Source organism: Giraffa tippelskirchi, chromosome 5 (genome assembly GCF_054371585.1).
Source record: "Giraffa tippelskirchi isolate mGirTip1 chromosome 5, T2T-mGirTip1v1.2.pri, whole genome shotgun sequence".
Classification (NCBI taxonomy): Eukaryota; Metazoa; Chordata; class Mammalia; order Artiodactyla; family Giraffidae; genus Giraffa; species Giraffa tippelskirchi.
In genome coordinates, this window is record NC_137279.1 from 82356140 (window position 1) to 82374785 (window position 18646).

The following is an 18646-nucleotide window of genomic DNA, read 5'->3' on the forward strand; positions in this document are numbered from 1 at the left end:
GAAAAACAAAGAAACTCAGTATTTCTTTTCAGCCAAGGAGGATGTATGTTCATACATTTAATTTCTGCTTGTCCAGTTCTCTGAACTGTTATTAATAAGAGAAAAGTACATAGAGCTATAGTATAGATATTCTGAGATATTAAAAATCTTTGAAAAATCCCTAAAATGACCTACTTTTATAATTTTTATTTTATTAGCTGCCAAAAGTTTCTGTATTCCTTTCCGCACTTCTTAGTATGTATACTAACAGGAGGATTCTGAACTTATATCCAGTCTGAAATAGATTAGCATTTGAAGTTTTTCTGTGGAATATATGCTTCTTTCTTTTAATTGAAATCCTTATTCACTTGCTCTTTCCATATTTTCTTTTGTTGTTTTATTTGCTTTTTAGGATCTTAGGTTACATAAGATTTGACTCTGTAGATGCCTGTGAAACAAGCCATCATAAAATATGAGGCTTTCAGAGTATAGAATATAATTCCCTCAATGAGACCATTCTTAGGCGAAGAAATAGGCCACTTGATTTCAGATATATATTGTAGCATGAAGTAATTTTGAGATAACATAATGAATTGTTTTTGTGTTGAGGTTGTCAAGTTGATTAAGCAATGAGGAAACTAACAGAATGATTCAAGTTTCTAAAATGATTGGTCATACTCTGCCTTACACTACAGGATTTTTTCATTTGTTTTTGTCTACTTGTAATTTTCATCTATATTATCCTTTCCTCCCCAACTCTTTTAAGGTAGTGATTTCTTAATTTCCTATATATACCTTAAAGAATCTATATAGAGTACATAGTATGCACCTAAAAGGCATGTGTGAAACAAAACAGTAGATACTGTACACAAATATAAACTTATAAACTTGGCAAATTGAGGTTATACCACTTTTTACTCCCTATCGCTATGTATGAAAATCCATAATTGCCCCCAACCTCCAGTAGAAATTGTCGAACTTTGGCGTTTTTACTGTGTAATAGGTAAGAATTGCTATCTCATTGTAGTTTTAATTTGCATTTGGAACGAGCATCTCTATTTGTCTAAGAGCTACTCATGTATTTTTTTCTTTCTTTGGTAAATGAGACACCGTATGCTTTTTGCCTATTTCACTATTGGGTTGTTGGTCATTTTCTTAACTTTTAGCTCTTAGGGAGTGTAGCCTTGTGTGCTCTAAGTTACTACTAATTTTTGCAAACTGTTGTTTGTGTTTCAGCTGTGCTTAGTATGGTTTTTGCCATGCAAAATTTTGTTTGCTGGAGTTTTTTGGGGTTTTTTCTTATTAGTCTTTTATTAAAGTTATACAGAAATTCATCTTTATTTTCTTCTACTATTTGTTAGTTTTGTATATAGTTTCTTATATAAGCATAGTTCAATCCATTTGGAGTTAATACTGGCATACCTTATTTATTTCTTTTCTCTCTTGTTCTTTGCCAACTTTTGTGTGATTTTTATGAGAAAAAACATGAAAACATGGATTCATTTGAGATCAAAGTTTGCCTCCCCATTTTTTTCAAAGACTAAGAAGCTAGAGGGTTGTAAGATTGCAGTGAGGTGAACGATAATTCTTGAATTTGATGTGTATTTGAATAGGGTGAATCCCTGTCAAATTATTAATTAATATTTTCTCTTTGAAATTTGAACATCTGTATTTGACTAGGGATGCTTCGCCTTTCTTCACACCTTGTGTAGCTAATCAGGTCTTTTGGAATGTAGGTGCCATAGGATGGGTTAAACAATGTTATCTGAGATCCTAGAGTAAAAGAATATGAAGGAGTGCGTCAAAACATACATGTCATACTTGGAGAGTCTCAAGGTTTAAATTTGTCAGTGTGACTGCCCCTGGTAGCAGTTTTCCCAAGGAATCCTCAAGGCAGTGCTCTCTTATGCCCAGAAACTACTTTCTGATTTCCTATACTCAGTAATTCCAGTACTTTTAATCTTTTTCGTTTATCGTGATAAAATAAATATAACATAAAATACACTGTTTTAACGGTTTTTAATTGTTTATTTCTTTGACATTAAGTACATTGTGTGTTGTTGTACAACCATCACCACTATCCATTTCTAGAATTTTTTCATCTTCCCAAACTGAAAATCGGTGCCCATTAAACACTAAATCTCCATTATCCTCTCCCCTCAGTCCCTGGCAACCACCATTCTAATTTCTGTCTCTGTGATTTTGACTGTTCGTGTTTGTGAATTTGCCCTCATAAATGTAGAATCATACTTACGTCGTTTTGTAACTGGAATGTTTTCAGGGTTCATCCATGTTGTAGCATATGTGAGCATTTACTTCCTTTTTAAGAGTGAATAAACTTACCATTGTATGTATATACCTTTTTTTTAATCTATTCATCCGCCAAAGGACGATTGGACTGCTTCTACCTTTTGGCTGTTGTGAGAAATGCTACTGTAAACACAGGTATATAAATGTCCGAGTTCTTGTTTTCACTTCCTTTTGCATTTATATTCCACAGGTAGAATTGCTGGTCATACTGCAATTCTACGTTTAATTTTTTTGAGGCAACAGCACACTGTTTTCCATAACTAGTCACCATTTTTACCCAGTACTGTTAATCGTAAGTCTTAGTTTACCACCAGTTTGAGACCATAATCTTATGAAAGATTATGGCGTTTACATATGTCAGTTAATAACATCTCTATAGTGTTAACTAGAATCCACTTCCTTTACTGAGAGTGATAGTGTGATTGAATCAACTAGCTCTAGTCCCTTCATGACAATACCCCAAGGGTAGGAGTGTACTAACTGGTTAAAAAAGAGCACCACCATAAGAACAACTGAGAAAAACAAACAAAAACAACTGCTAACTTATATATCATTGTCATGTGATTATCATAACACCGGGGCTTCCCTTTACAACATTGGCTCAGATTGTAAAGAAGCTGCCTGCAATGCAGAAGACCTGGGTTCAGTTCCTGGGTCAGGAAGGTCCCCTGGAGAACTAAATAGCAACGTACTCCAGTATTCTTGCCTGGAGAATTCCATGGACAGAGGAGCTTGGTGGGCTACAGTCCATGTGGTCACAAAGAGTCGGACATGATTGAGCTGCTAACACTTACTTATCATAACATGCCCCCTTATTATGATAGAGGTATAATATTAAGTTGAATAAGGGTATCTATCTGCTTCAGTAATTTTTCCCTCATCTGTAAGATAACTTATCGCAGTAGTGACAATTCCTTGATAGATTGATTCCTCTGTTCCTTTATTCATTTACTAAAAATTGAACACATATGTATCAGGCTCTGTGCTGGGTGCTTAGTTGTAAAAAAAAAAAAAAAAAAACTGACATATAATGATGGTCATTGCCCTCATGGAATTTGTTTCTTTTGAAATCAAAAGGTTAATTTTCTCTACCTGCAGCATCACTTCTAAAAAAATCTTTATCAAATATGAGGATATAGAAGTATATTTAAAACTTTTTCTCTTAAACTAATCAAGAGAAGGAAATGGCAACCCATTCCAGTACTCTTCCCTGGAGAATCCCAGGGACAGGTGAGCCTGGTGGGCTGCTGTCTATGGGGTCGCACAGAGTCAGACATGACTGAAGCGACTTAGCAGCAGCAGCAATCATTCAGAGTGGAGGCAGATTTTAAAAAGATTAAATTTTAAACCTAAACTAGGGAAATTTTATGACTTATTACTGATTCACATGTAAGTATTTGGGAGTCTGGTTTTATCCATGACATTTTTTTCATGTTGTAGGATGTTATTGATTATATGATTCATCATTGATTTAAGAGTTTTCAAGGAAAAGCAGAAATAGCACTGTACTGATCATATAATAGATTTTAAGACACATTCCTACTTCAGAAACTTTAAAATGGCAGGGGAGAGGGGGAATGTGTTATGAGGTTGAAGAAATGTTAGTCGCTCAGTCAGGTACAACTCTTTGGGATCTCATGGACTGTAACCCACCAGACTTCTCTGTCCACGGAATTCTCCAGGCCAGAATGCTGGAGTGGGTAGCTGTTCCCTTCTCCAGGGGATCTTCCCAACCCAGGTATCGAATCCAGGTCTCTCACATTGCAGGTGGATTCTTTACCAGCTGAGCCACAAGGGAAGCCCAAGAATACTGGAATGGGTAGCCATGCCCTTCTCCAGGGGATCTTCCCGACCCAGGAATCAAACTTGGGTCTCCCGCATTGTAGGCATATTCTTTACCATCTGAGCCACAAGGGAAGCCCACGGAAATACGATACTTGGAGGTAAAACACCAAGGTTTGATTCTTGTTGCCACTTACTAGCCTAATGTCCTTGGGAAAGTCATATAACCTCTCTGAGTCTCAATTTTCATAAAGATGAAAGCAGGTTTAGGGTTTAGTGTGCAACCTCACCACATTATGATAATCAGATGCCAGTGATATAGAAAGTTAGCTGTTATTCTTAAAGTGGTAGGTTTTTTTTTTTTAAAACAAGTTAGTGCCTGCCCCTGCCCTTGGGATGTTTTTAAAATTAGTGTTTGTTTCCCAGCCCAAGATAGGACTGATTCTTTTCATAGATTAAAACATGGTGGTGATATGTCATATTAACTGAAAATAAATCTAATTACCTTTCCTTATTTTATCTTTCTCCTTTTGTTTACTTCCTTAATGTGTGGTGATTAGTGATTAGCTGCCTTGACCTTCACATCACTATTTCCTTTGTGTGAATTTGTAGCAGCGGAAATGGTAGGTCTGCCAGCTTTAACGGAGGTGTTAAGTTAGTCCAGTGTAGTGATGGATTTTAAGAATAAAAGGAAATTTTCTTAATTCCTAAAATTAAAATACTTGCTTTTTTTTTTTTCCTTTCTTATTATGAGTCAGTAATGGATTGAGTAAATGATCTCCTCTATAGAAAGTGTTCTAAATCTTAGTGAAAATCCCAGCAAATTTACCTAGTAAACAGCTAAGGGAAAACGGGTCTCTTCTTATAAATATATATGATAGTTAAAGCCATAACAGAATTCTCTTTACTTCAAAAGCAAAAAGAATTAGTGTTTATGAGGAAAAGTACAAGAAAGAGTTTCTTATATTTTTTTTCCTTTGTCACCCGCATCTTAATATATTACCATATGGATATATGGCTATGATCTGAAGAAATGTCAGTGAGAATTTGTCATCGTCTCCTTCAACAGGTATATGTGCTTAGGACAGGGATAAAAATAAATAAGTTTAATTTTTTTATCACACTTTTGGCTTCTGTAGGGCAAAGAATTTTGATATGGCTTGTATGTCTGTAAGGACAGGTTCTAATTATGTCATGTCAGTTTATCTTAAAGTCATCAAAGTGATAGAAGGACCAACTAGATGCCTGCCATCTCCTGCATCTCATCATTAATTTATGTCAGTTTATTTAAGGGTTAGAACTTAATTCATTAATTCCAATATAGCACATCTTTAAGCAAAGTATTTTCATTTGTAGTATTTAAATGAGTTAGAGAATGCATTTGGTTTGAAAAGTGATAGGTAAGAGAACAGATTATTCAGGCATCATCTTAATCTGATCCATTTGAATTGTTTCAGTGAGTTTAAGGCTTCATTTAGACTATTCCTGTCCTTGATGAAGAATGATTCAAGTCCTTCACTATGCCAGGAATTCTTTGATGCTGAGACACAAGAGCAAGGAGTGATTGTCTCTACCCTTGTGAAACTCACAGTCTATGTGGGAAGACAGATCCATAAGTAATAGCAGCATGTGATTGATAACCTTTGTGTACGTGTATGTATATAAAATGGTTTGGCAGGGGGAAAAATGTGCTATGGAAGTGAAATGACTATAGGAATTAGTTCTGTGAAACTTAAGATTTTATACAGGAGGGGCATTTAAATTGTGTCTTGAAGAGGTTTTCCAATTTTATCAGAATTTTCTTGGCATAGTTTTGAGTAAAAACATGGAGGCTTGAAAGTAAGTAGTGAACATAGAGATCACTGAGTTCAGAATTGTTGGTGAATGTCAGTGCTTAATGTCTGTACTTCACAGTACAGTATTAAGTGATTTTTCCCTGTGTTTCTTTCCTTCTTTCTCTGTTTCTTTTTCCTTTGTTTATTTATTTATTTATTGGCCCTGTTATGTGACTTATGGGCTCTAAATTTTCTGACCAGGGATTGAACCCAGGCCCAAGCAGCAAAAGTGCCTCTGGACCATCAGGGAGCTCCCTCCATGTGTTTTTATAGTGTAAGTCTGCTAGTGACAAATTCTCTTACTCTTCAGTTATCCCAAAATATTTGTTTTATCTTTACTTTTGAAGGATATTTTCATAAGATATAGAATTCTGGATTGACAGCTTTTGTTTGTTTTAATCCTTTCAGCTTCAGTTTTGTTTTTTTTTTAAATAGTGGCAACCTGTATTTATTACAGCTATATACAGTTGGATCTTATATTCTGAAACCTATACCTGATCACAGGAAAGAACACGTTTGGGGATGGGGCGGAGGACAGACAGGAGGGCCCCAGGCCTGGCTCCTGGTGGGGTGGGACGTCTCCCCAGGGCGGTAGCGGTGCCACAGCAAGTGAGCAGTTGGGGGCAGAGCACTGTCACGTGTGGCGGGCAACCAGGCCGGGGCTGTGACAAGCACACACGGGCAGTGTCGTCTGGGCAGGGCCTGGCTGGGGGACCTGGGGGACCCACGCCATAGGGGAGCGCAGGGCCCTCACTTTTGGAATCAGGACAGTGTGGCCCCCGTGGCCACTGGTGAAACAGCTTCAGTTATTTCTGATGAGAAGACCTTTATGTCTTTGTATCCCTGTAGATAATAATAACTTTTCTCTGGCTGCTTTCAGATATTTTTCTTTAAGCTTGGTTTTCAGCAATTTGACTATTACGTGCCTAAGGGTACTGTAATTTAACTTTTTGGTTTTTTGCTGTACTGGGCAGCTTAACAGGATCTTAGTTCCTCAACCAGGGATTGAACCTTGGCCTCCATGGTGAAAGCACCAAATCCTAACTACTAGACCAGCAGGGAACCCCACCCCCCCAAGGGTATTTTTTTAAAAAAATTATCCCTCTATAGCTTCTGGCCCTTTTTCTTTAATTTGGGAGAATTTCAGCAATTATTTCTTCACATATTTTTTTCTGCCCCATTCTTTCTCTCTTAATTCCATTTACTTGTAGTCTGTTTAGTATTGTCCAATAGAAAACTGAGTCTCTGTTCAATTATTTAGTCTTTTTCTGTCTGTTGTTTAGATAGGATAATTTCTTATAATCTGTTTTCAAGTTCACAGGCTCCTCTCTTATATCTCTAATCTAAAAAAGGAGTTTCAAGACTCCTCTTTTATCTCTAATCTGAGTTACCTTAAGCTCATCCAATGATTTTAAAATTTTGATATAGTATTTTTAAGCTCCTGAATTTCTATTTGGTTATTTTTTAGCCTTTTTCCTTCCTTGCTGAAGTTTACTATTTGTTCATTTATTGTGAATGAATGTATTTTCCTTTATGTCCCTTGGCATGGTTAATTAGCTTCTTTTAAACCTTACTTACTAATTCCAACATTTGGATCATCTCAAGGTTGAACTCTATCTGTTGCCTGTTTTCTTTTGTCTGGGTCATGTTTTCCTGTTTCTTGGTATGTCTCAATTTTGGATTGTATCAGGTGTATTATAAATGATAAGCTATAGGGAGTCTAGATTCTGTTATGCTTAACAGAGAGAGGTGTTTTTGTTTGTCTGTCTGTTTGTTTGCTTAAGTGTACAGTTAAGTTGGCATTCAAACTCCAAGGTCTGTCTTCGTTGTGGTAGACATCTAGGAAATCTCAATTATTTTAGTCTTAGTTGGTTGAAGGCAGTCTCTCCCATGAATGGTTTAAGAGTTAACCAGAGAATTAGGCAGAGTTTGCATGCTAAGTTGCTTCAGTCATGTCTGACTCTTTGCAACCCCATGGACTAGCCCACCAGGCTTCTCTGTCCATGGGATTTTCCAGGCAAGAATACTGGAGTAAGTTGCCGTTGCCGTTTCCTTCTCCCGGGGATCTTCCTGACCCAGCGATCAAACCTGCATCTTTTATATCTCCTGTATTGTCAGGCAGGATCTTTACCACTAGTGCCACCTGGGTAGAGTTTAGATGCAAAATTTTACAGTCCCCTGTTAACTCTATTTTCCAGGAAATTTTTTCAGTTGCTGTGGTTGGAGAAGGAAATGGCAACCCTCTCCAGTATTCTTGCCTGGAGAATTTCATGGACGGAGGAACCTGGTGGGCTACAGTCCATAGAGTCACAAAGAGTTGGACATGACTGAGTGACTAACACTTTCACGTTCATGGTTGCCCTAAACTCTGTCCTTTGGTACTTCAAACTAGTAAGACTATAATTTCATACTGAGTTTTAGATACCCCGCATAGTGCCAGCTGGGTTCTACTATCTGTTATGAGATTGTAAAAGGATAGAACGTCTATCTTCTTACACAAAACTAAAATTCAGAACATTCTTCTTGACTGATTGAAACTGTCACTTGATCCTGTAATCTTCCCAAAAGAGACCCTGTTTACAAAAGAGGCCTTTGGACAACCTAAGGACAGAAAAATACTCATTCATTCAACTTTATGAAGGAAATGATGTTATTCTGGTGCAGATTTGATGTGCTTATCCTTTCAGAATTTTGATTTTCACCTTGCAAGATATATGTTGAAGTCGGCAATATACTTTATTATAACATAGCTGTGTTCAAGATTGTTAGAGTGCCGCAGCCACACAGGACTGTGGCTCCTTTCAAGGTGCTTGTTGGGAAAATTTGAAGGGCCCTACAAGGGGCTTCAGAGTCCTAACACTATTTTATCAATTTTCTTTGTGTTGACTTTTCACATGAGATTTTGTTTAAATAAAGGGTTCTGTGACTAAAGAGTCTAAAAATAATTGATCTAGTGAACCCCCTTCTTTTAAATGTAAGGAAAATTGAGATTTGGTACAATAAAAAGATATTGCGTATTGGGGTGTTTTTTTTTTTTTTTTTTGCATAATTTGCCAGTATTGGAAATCAAGTCTTCTGACTGTTACCCAGCACTATTTCAGCTACATCAGTGTTGTGCTACTGCTGCTGCTAAGTCGCTTCAGTCATGTCCGACTCTGTGCCACTCCATAGACGGCAGCCCACCAGGGTCTCCTGTCCCTGGGATTCTCCAGGCAAGAACACTGGAGTGGGTTGCCATTTCCTTCTCCAGTGCATGAAAGTGAAAAGTGAAAGTCGCTCAGTTGTGTCTGACTCCTTGCGACCCCATGGACTGCAGCCTACCAGGCTCCTCCATCCATGGAATTGTCCAGGCAAGAGTACTGGAGTGGGGTGCCATTGCCTTCTCTGCAGTGTTGTACTGTCATTAAATATTTAATCTTTCTGTCATCCTCCTGAACAGCCTATTCTGATACAGTGTGAAAATCCTGCGACTGTTGAATGGGGCCATTCGAGGTTTTTGGATTTTATAGGCAGCATTATGAATAAAGTAAAGATTATGTTATTGGAACTTGATGAGAAATTGTAATCAATTGGAACGGAAGGTTGGTTGCCGCCGGATGCCAGTGAAACTAACAAAGAGCAAAGTGAGGATGCCTATGGCTTGAGTTATTTTAGCTAAATGACTAAGAAATAAAATTTAGCAGAATGTGTTTATTGCCAGTGACCTGGGTCTTCCCAAAATATCCAGTTAGCAACCAACAACTTCCTTTTCTTGATCACTAGTCCTTATCCTTTGCAGAGAGGAAGGAACGCAAATCCTGTAGTGGTATTTTTCTGAGTTTCCTGCCAAAAGAAGGCATGATTACGGGAAAATGTTTTTCCTTTGTTTTTCCCTTCTGACACACACTCTTCAGTTGTTACCGTATTACACAGCACTGGACAGAAATTCAAAATAATTTTTCCAAAAAATAACTTCCAAAGCATTACCACATCTTATATTTTGTATTTATGTTAAGCATTCTTCTGTATCATCTTCTTAATATATTAAAACTCTTATCTTTTAGCATAATGCATATTCTAAACTGTATCTTGTAAGAAGGCCTGAAAAATTTGGAGGAGAATTGAGAGACTATAGGAAAGCAGTCAGGTCAAGTTCAATGAATGAAGTTCTTGAAAGATATAAAGGAGAAAGTGAAAGTGAAAGTGAAGTCGTGTCCGACTCTTTGCGACCCCGTGGACTGTAGCCCACCAGGCTCCTCTGTCCATGGGATTTTCCAGGCAAGAATACTGGAGTGGGCTGCCATTTCCTTCTCCAGGGGATCTTCCCAACCCAGGGATCAAACCCAGGTCTCCCGCATTGCAGGCAGACGCTTTAACCTCTGAGCCACCAGGGAAGCCCTATAAAGGAGAAAATACATATAAATGAACCTGCTATATAGTGTGAAGCTCAGTGAGTATTTATTGAACTACAGCCTGACAGTTGGATCTCCTTTTTTTTATCTGCATATAAGGATAGTATGTGTCACTGAGTTGTTGTGAGAATTAAATGAGAATATACATGTGAAGTGCTTAGAACAATGCCTAGCACTTTGAGATAGCACCTATGGAAATATTTCTCATTTTAAATTATCCTGTTCAACAATATTGTAAAAAGTTGAAGACAAGGAATGAGAAAGTGACTTACAACTATTTTTAATACAATTATTATTTTTCCATATATTCTTAAGTCTTTATGTGCATTTTTATAGACTCTTTTTTGGAGCACTTTTAGGTTCACAGACAAATTGAATGAACTGTACAGAGATTTCGTATCTGACTCCTTGTCCCCCAGTTGCACATAGCCTCCTCTACTGTCAACACCTTACAAAAGAGTGGTACATTTCTTTACAATCAGTAAACCTACATTGACACATCATCACTCAAAAGTCCATAATTTATATTAGTGTTCACTCTTGATGTTGTACATTCTATGGGTTTTGATTTATATGCACTTATTCACTTAACAATGTAATGTGTTTTTTCTTTCTATGGTGTGCTCTTATATAGTCTTCATAATTGTAAGTTTTTAATAAGTCAGGCCTGCTACAAGATTTTTCTCTTCTAAGATAAATTTTGAACTGTGCTTTTGAACTGTGGTGTTGGAGAAGACTCTTGAGAGTCCCTTGGACTGCAAGGAGATCCAATCAATCCATCCTAAAAGAGATCAATCCTGGGTGTTCATTGGAAGGTCTGATGTTGAAGCTGAAGCTCCAGTACTTTGGCCACCTCATGCGAAGGGTTGACTCATTGGAAAAGACCCTAATGCTGGGTAGGATTGGGGGCGGGAGGAGAAGGGGACGACAGAGGATGAGATGGTTGGATGGCATCACCGACTCGATGAACATGGGTTTGGATAGACTCCGGGAGTTGGTGATGGACAGAGAGGCCTGGCGTGCTGCAATTCATGGGGTCGCAGAGAGTCGGACACGACTGAGTGACTGAACTGAACTGAAGATAAATATCCTTTAGAGAGTTGTGGTTTAATAGAGGAAAACTGTGCCTGAGTTATAACCTCCATCTGCCACATCTTTCTCATCTCAAAAACAAGGATAACTAAGGACTGATATCTAGTCCTTAAAACTATTCGCAAACTTTAGAATTTATAGAAATGTAGAATGTTATTACTACTGGGGAGAGAATCACAACCTCTAGTCTTTTACCAAGGTCTTTTGCATCTAAAACCACCAGTTAGTTTCTACATGTGTTTTAGAGGAAAAGACTTCATAGACAGAGAAGCAGGGAAAATTTTATCTAAGAAAAACTATTCCATAAAATAAATAAATCTTTTTTTTTTTTTAAGGTAGGGAGGGGCTTCCCTGGTGGCTCAGTGGTAAAGAAATTGCCTGCCGATGCAGGAGACACGGGTTCGATCTGTGATCCAGGAAAGATCCCACGTGCTGTGGGTCAACTAAGCCCACGCACCCACAAGTACTGAGCCGGTTCTCTAGCGGCCAGGAGCTGCGACTACTGAAGCCCACGTGCCCTACAGCCTGTGCTCCGCAATGGGAGAAGCCACTGCAACCGCAGTGAGGAGCCTGGGCACCACAACTAGAGAATAGTGGAAGTTTTAGTCACTCAGTCGTATCCAACTCTGTGTGACCCTACTAGGCTCCTCTGCCTATGGGGTTCTCCAGGCAAGAATACTGGAGTGGGTTGCCATTTCCTTCTCCAGGAGATCTTCCCAACCCAGGGATCAAACCCCAATCTCCTGCATTGCAGGCAGATTCTTTACCATCTGAGTCAACATGGAAGCCAGGAGAGTAGCCCTAGCTCACTGCAACTAGAGAACAGCTCATATAGCAACAAAGACCCAGCACAGTCAAAAATAAATATATAAGTAAACATTAAAAATAAAATATTGTGGTTTCAATTGTGAGAGAATAGGAGTTCAAACTCATTTTTAGAGTTTCACTAAAAGATAAGATTGCATATAGTAAATGCAGAGCGTTGGTATTAAAATACAAATACTTGAGTAATGTACCACTGATAAACTTGACTTGGTATTTACAAAGGGAGTCTGGGATGAGATCCACAAGGAGAGCAAAGCATAAACCTTCCTGGATTTACATGAACTTCAGTCTTGGCTACTAAAGTGCCTTGTTTTAACATTTCTGTTGCTATTGTGGTCATTGCTGTTAGGGCTGTTTTCCATCTAGAAAAGTGGCTTGTGTCCAGTAGTTTTTAATTCATAATGAGATTGTCAACACTCTACCCTTTCAGTCTGCCCTTTGAAATATTTCCTATTTTCCTTTTACTTGTCTTCTTTAAATCACAGTATACCTGTGATTTAAAGGGCATCAGAGATTTTTACACTGGTCTTTATCTCTAAAATGATAAGGGCTCACTTAATTGACCCTTGTCTCTACAGAATAACTGAGCAAGGATTGTCTAGATTATATTATTGTATTTGTTAGCTAGACAAATGTGTTTATCAGTAGCTAATTCTGTAATGTCTTATTATTTTAGGTTTTATCTTTAAAGTAATTTCCCATCATGCTTTGCTTTGCTGGATACATTGTAGGTGGTCAGGGAATACTTACTGATTAAATAGAAGTGGCATTCTGTTATTTGGTTTTCTTACTGCTTTGTGCAATGAAATTTTAAAGGGAGCATGAAGGAGCTACTTTTATTATGAAAGTAATACAAACATTCTCCAGCTTTACTGAGGAAAACACCTGAACTACTAAATGGTTGTTTTTCTTCTTGTTTTTAGATTTCTTTTTATTATTTATTTCTCTATGACCATGCTTTGAGGCTTGTGGGACTTTATCAATAATTTTGGACAGGCCTTTCTACTCTTCCAGGTTTTAATTGATTTCTCAAATATTAAATGAAAGAATTAGCAAGCATAATTAGATATCTTTAAGGTTTTTCCCTCTTACAAATGCTGTACAAAATCTTAACTGACCTTTACTTACGCTTCCAAATTCATGTACCTCTTTCCTCCACGTTTAAAGCAAACCGATTCCTCCCCACATCACACCATCCACTCCTGATTGCCCTTTAGAATGCCTGCACCTGTCTGCTCCCACTAGTTGAGTTCTTGCCCTTCAAGAGTCAATTGTGTTTATTCCCAAACTGCTTGTTTTAGTTTTTCTCATTGTTGTATTTATATGATTTAATTTAATGATATATTATATTAACTGATGAAATCTGAGTATAAAAATAATTTTTTATGAGTTCTAGTTTCATAAAGTTGAAAAAAAAACCCAAAAAACTATTGAATTAGATTTAAGTGGGACAACTGAAAAACTTGAGGGGCTGTGCTAAAAATATAGGTGGATTCTGGACTCAGATTACTTTGCAAGAGTCTTAATTCTTTCACTTATTTGAAGAAGTTGATACTGACTATTTTAGTTTTAGCTTCAGGTGTTGCAGTAATGACTGAATTCAGCTATAAGACTCAGAAAAGGCAGAAAAATAACACAGTGGTAATCATTCTATTTTAGGTGATATCAGTACTTTTTATTTGTAAGGCTTCTCTTTATGAGATGTATTTTAAATATTTTTCTCTACATCTCATATTTAAACCCAGTTTTTATTCTGTTTCCTTCACAGAACATCCAGAAGATTCTTGGCCTTGCCCCTTCACGAGCTGCCACCAAGCAGGCAGGTGGATTTCTTGGCCCTCCACCTCCTTCTGGGAAGTTCTCTTGAAATCAAGAAGAACCCTATATTTCTGTCATTCTTTTCAGATATTCAAGTCAGACCCAGCAAATGTTTTACAGCAAGAGCCATAGGCAGCCTTAGCACTTGGGCTAATTTCTAGATTTGAGTTATTTTTAGGCTTTTTGGGGGGTATAATTTGAATAAGAATGGTACCTAACAAATGTGATAGTGCTTTTGGTCACAGATTAATTTTTTTTAAACAACTGTGTTGATTAAATAAGCTCAGGTGATGTTTATGTAATGAGAAACAAATTTGTATTTTGCTTACATGAATATTTCTATGGGGTCAACTTTCAAGTATGTGCTGTGTGCCATGTATCATGGAAGTTGGCGCTCCATGAGCATTTTGAGATCTAGAAGAAAAATTTAGTTTATGTAACTCTTAATTGAAACTATATGTTGTGTTTTTATTTTTAAGCCAAATATATGACCTGAGATCTAATAAAAGAGGCTAGAATTTTACTTATTTCATCTACAAGGAGACATCTGTTTTGATTTGCCATGTTTCTAGATACATATTTTTAGTAATCTGAACATAAGGGTAAACTTTGGCCAGAAAGGGGCAATGCTGTTTTTGTTTTTGTTCTTTTTCTCCCCTCCCCCTCACCATGGGGCAGTGTTTGAGAGTAACATTTTATCACTTTTGCTTCATATGCTCAAATATAAAGTTGCCCTGTTATAGGAATTGGAAAGCAGGAAAGGAAAGTAGTACCTCACGGGAGTGTAACAGTGGAGCTCTGCAGCAGTTTCCTTCATACCCCAGTGCAATCTGCTGAGTTCTTGAGAAGATTCAAGTTGATCCCACTCTTAGTTCTCCCCCTGGAGGCAAGTTTATAGTTGCATGTGGTTAATTTGCAGAGCTTCCTTGTAGTCACAATGGCCTTCAGTTCCTGCCGTGCTTCTTTATAAAGGATGAGAGAATGCTTATACCATGATCTTCCTCCCTAATCCATGGAATTGGAAATCCTGTGTGGAGTGATAGCTTTAGTTACTTAAGTATTTACATTTATCAGTAGTGTCCTTAGATGCATGTTTTCTACCAGTGAGAAAGTAACAGCTGGCAAACCAACAGCAGACTTTTCAATTGCATAAAATCCAGAAGACGGTAAGATAATATTTTCAAAGCTGGACAAAATAATTATCAACCTAGAATTTTACGTACAGCTAAACCATAAGTTTAGGGGCAAAACTGTGGACAGTATTTTGACAGCTGTGGTATCCAACATAGTTGAACTATTAAAGGATGCATTTTCAGAGACAAAAAAGAATACCAGGGGAAAGGTGTGGGATATAAGCAACAACGGTCAACACAGAAATTGATAAAATCTATGGATAAAGTTAAATGTTTTATGGATTATCTAGTTTAGGGATTGGAGAAGGAAATGGCAACCCACTCCAGTGTTCTTGCCTGGAAAATCCCATGGACAGAGGAGCCTGACAGGCTACAGTCCATGGGATCGCAAAGAGTCGGACACAACTGAGCAACTTCACTTCACTTCAGTTTAGGGATTATGTCAAGACAACACCACAAGGTTATACTGTTCTCACATTCATTTAACAGATGAAGAAACTGAGGCAAGAGAGATTAAATAACTTGATCAGCATCACATAGCTAGTGAGTGGTGGAGTTAGGATTTGAACCCAAGCAGTTAAAAGCCATCTAGCCCAAGCTCTCAAATGCTGTGTTGTTTTATAACTTCCCCACATAGTATGTGGTGAGTCTCTTCCCATTACTTTACCTTATCTCCTCAGAAGATATGAGCTCCAAAGTTGGGGTTTTGTCTTTTTTTGTTCTTGTTTCCTCAAAGCCATCACATCCCATGGTGGGAGAGAGCACCGCAGGAACTCATTAAATGCAGATGAAATGCAGCAGAGATCTCTGTTTCAAGGCTACTGTTATTAGAAAAGGGGGCTTCCCTGGTGGCTCAGACAGTTACAGAATCTGCCTACCAATACAGGAGACACAGGAGATGCAGGTTTGATCCCTGGGTTTGGAAGATCCCCTGGTGAAGGAGATGGCAACCCCCTCTAGTATTCTTGCCTGGAGAATTCCATGGACAGAGGAACCTGACGGGTTATGGTCCATGGGGTTGCAAAGGAGTTGGACACAACTGAGCGACTAATGCTTATCAAAAAAGCTGCCTAATAATGGATGGTGATGACTTCTAATGGTCTTTTCTCCATATCACTAACTGTTCTAGGAAAAATAAAACTTAAAAGGGTGACAATGAACAAAATGATGATCATAATAACAATGATGACAATGATAGAATACTTAAAATAAAACATAAAAAGATAAACCACACTCAAAATTCTGCCATCACCTGGTAAAATGAAAATATATAGTTCATCTTACCACCCACCCTCTTAGGTTTTGAAGCTGATGCTTTCTAGTCAGATTTCTAATGGATGTTGAGGTTTTTATAAAGTAAATTTCAGTGGAAGAGGATAAATAAGAGGGAGAAGTAAAAAGGGAGAAGGAAGGAAGAGAGATAACATCTATTCACCTTATTCCTAAAAGGAAGCAATAGCAAGGATGTATACAGAGGAAACAAAGCTGTCACATCACAGGAATGTAAATTCAAGGAGATTTTAAGGGCTACTGGAGCCTCACTGTTAGTTGTTGTTTTTTTTTTTAATTACTTGCCCCGAAAAATTTTAAAGACGACTAGTCGTTTGGATGACTCTAAATCCAGACCATCACCAAGTTAATGGAGATGACATTCGTGGCCAATCTTAGGTCTACCCTTGCTTGCTTCTGTTTTCCTTACATTATTTGTTTTAAAAAACTAATCCTAGGCATTGTATTTTTTACTCAGATATTTCAAAGCTTTAAAAAATATATATCTACATTTATATCTCTATATCTCAGTACCATTTTCACACTTTAAAAATTTAGCAATTCCTTGGTAGGATAAATGTTAAATTTTTTTACAATTTTTTTTGAATCTGGAGCAAATATTAGATTGCCATATTGTAGTTGGTTAATAAGTGTTGTAAATCTCTTCTGTTGTAGTGGTTCTCAAACTAGAACACATTAGAGTCACTTGGAAGTCTTGTTAAAGCACAGTCCCCTGAGCCCCATTGCAGAGTTTCTAAATAGAGCTTGAGAATTTGCACTTCTAACAAATTCCAAGGTGACACTGATGTTGGCTGGTTTAAAGTCTACTCACATTTTACTTCCCCATCATCTCTCTTTCATTTACTGCTTTGCAATTTTTAAAGAAATATGCTTAGAGAATTTTAATAGTGTTGGAAAATACTTATGCAATAATATATGGGAAAGTATCATTAAATTTAATAGAATATATCTTCAGTTCAGTTCAGTTGCTCAGTTGTGTCCGACTCTTTGCGACCCCATGAACCACAGCACGCCAGGCCTCCCTGTCCATCACCAACACCCGGAGTCCACCCAAACCCATGTCCATTGAGTCGGTGATGCCAATCTAACCATCTTATCCTCTGTTGCCCCCTTCTCCTCCTGCCCTCAATCTTTCCCAGCATCAGGGTCTTTTCCAATAAGTCAGCTCTTCGCAGCACGTGGCCAAAGTACTGGAGTTTGAGCTTCAACATCAGTCCTTCCAATGAACACCCAGGACTGATCTGCTTTAGGATGGACTGGTTGGATCTCCTTGCAGTCCAAGACACTCTCAAGAGTCTCCTCCAACACCACAGTTCAAAAGCATCAATTCTTCAGCACTCAACTTTCTTTCTAGTCCAACTCTCACATCCATATACTGGAAAAATCATAGCTTTGACTAGATGGACCTTTGTTGACAAAGTAACGTCTCTGCTTTTTAATAAGCTGTCTAGGTTGGTCATAACTTTCCTCCCAAGGAGTAAGCATTTTTTAATTTCATGGCTGCAGTCACCATCTACAGTGATTTTGGAGCCCAGAAAAATAAAGTCAGCCACTGTTACCACTGTTTCCCCATCTATTTGCCATGAAGTGATGGGACCAGATGCCATGATCTTAGTTTTCTGAATATTGAGCTTTAAGCCAACTTTTTCACTCTCCTCTCTCACTTTCATCAAGAGGCTTTTTAGTTCCTCTTCACTTTCTGCCATAAGGGTGGTGCCGTCTGCATATCGGAGGTTATTGGTATTTCTCCCAGCAATCTTGATTCCAGCTTGTGCTTTCTCCAGCCCAGGGTTTCTCATGATGTACTCTGCATATAAGTTAAATAAGCAGGGTGACAATATACAGCCTTGACATACTCCTTTTCCTATTTGGAACCAGTCTGTTGTTCCATGTCCAGTTCTAACTGTTGCTTCCTGACCTGCTTACAGGTTTCTCAAGAGGCAGGTCAGGTGGTCTGGTATTCCCATTTCTAAGAATTTTCCACAGTTTATTGTGATTTACACAGTCTATTTCTGCTTTATTGACTATGCCAAAGCCTTTGACTGTGTGGATCACAATATTTTCACTACATTTAATTAAAATGATAAACATAAATTGAAACCCACCTATATGTCCTTGAATACTTCTCCTAAGAGTTAGCTGTGGTATCTCTTAGAAGTAAAGTTAGTTACCTGTGGAACATAGCCTAGCT

The 18646-nt window shown here is 37.9% G+C and overlaps 1 protein-coding gene across 1 annotated transcript in view; it reads left to right on the forward strand.

The window, feature by feature from the left end:
• TMCO1 (transmembrane and coiled-coil domains 1) overlaps nucleotides 1-14540 on the forward strand; it is a 65264-nt gene extending 50724 nt beyond the window's left edge. The window contains exon 7 of the mRNA XM_081491343.1: nucleotides 13983-14540. Within this exon, the coding sequence (XP_081347469.1) occupies nucleotides 13983-14081 (99 nt within the window). The 3' untranslated portion in view covers nucleotides 14082-14540. The remainder of the gene's footprint in view (nucleotides 1-13982) is intronic.
• Nucleotides 14541-18646: the final 4106 nt, after the last annotated feature.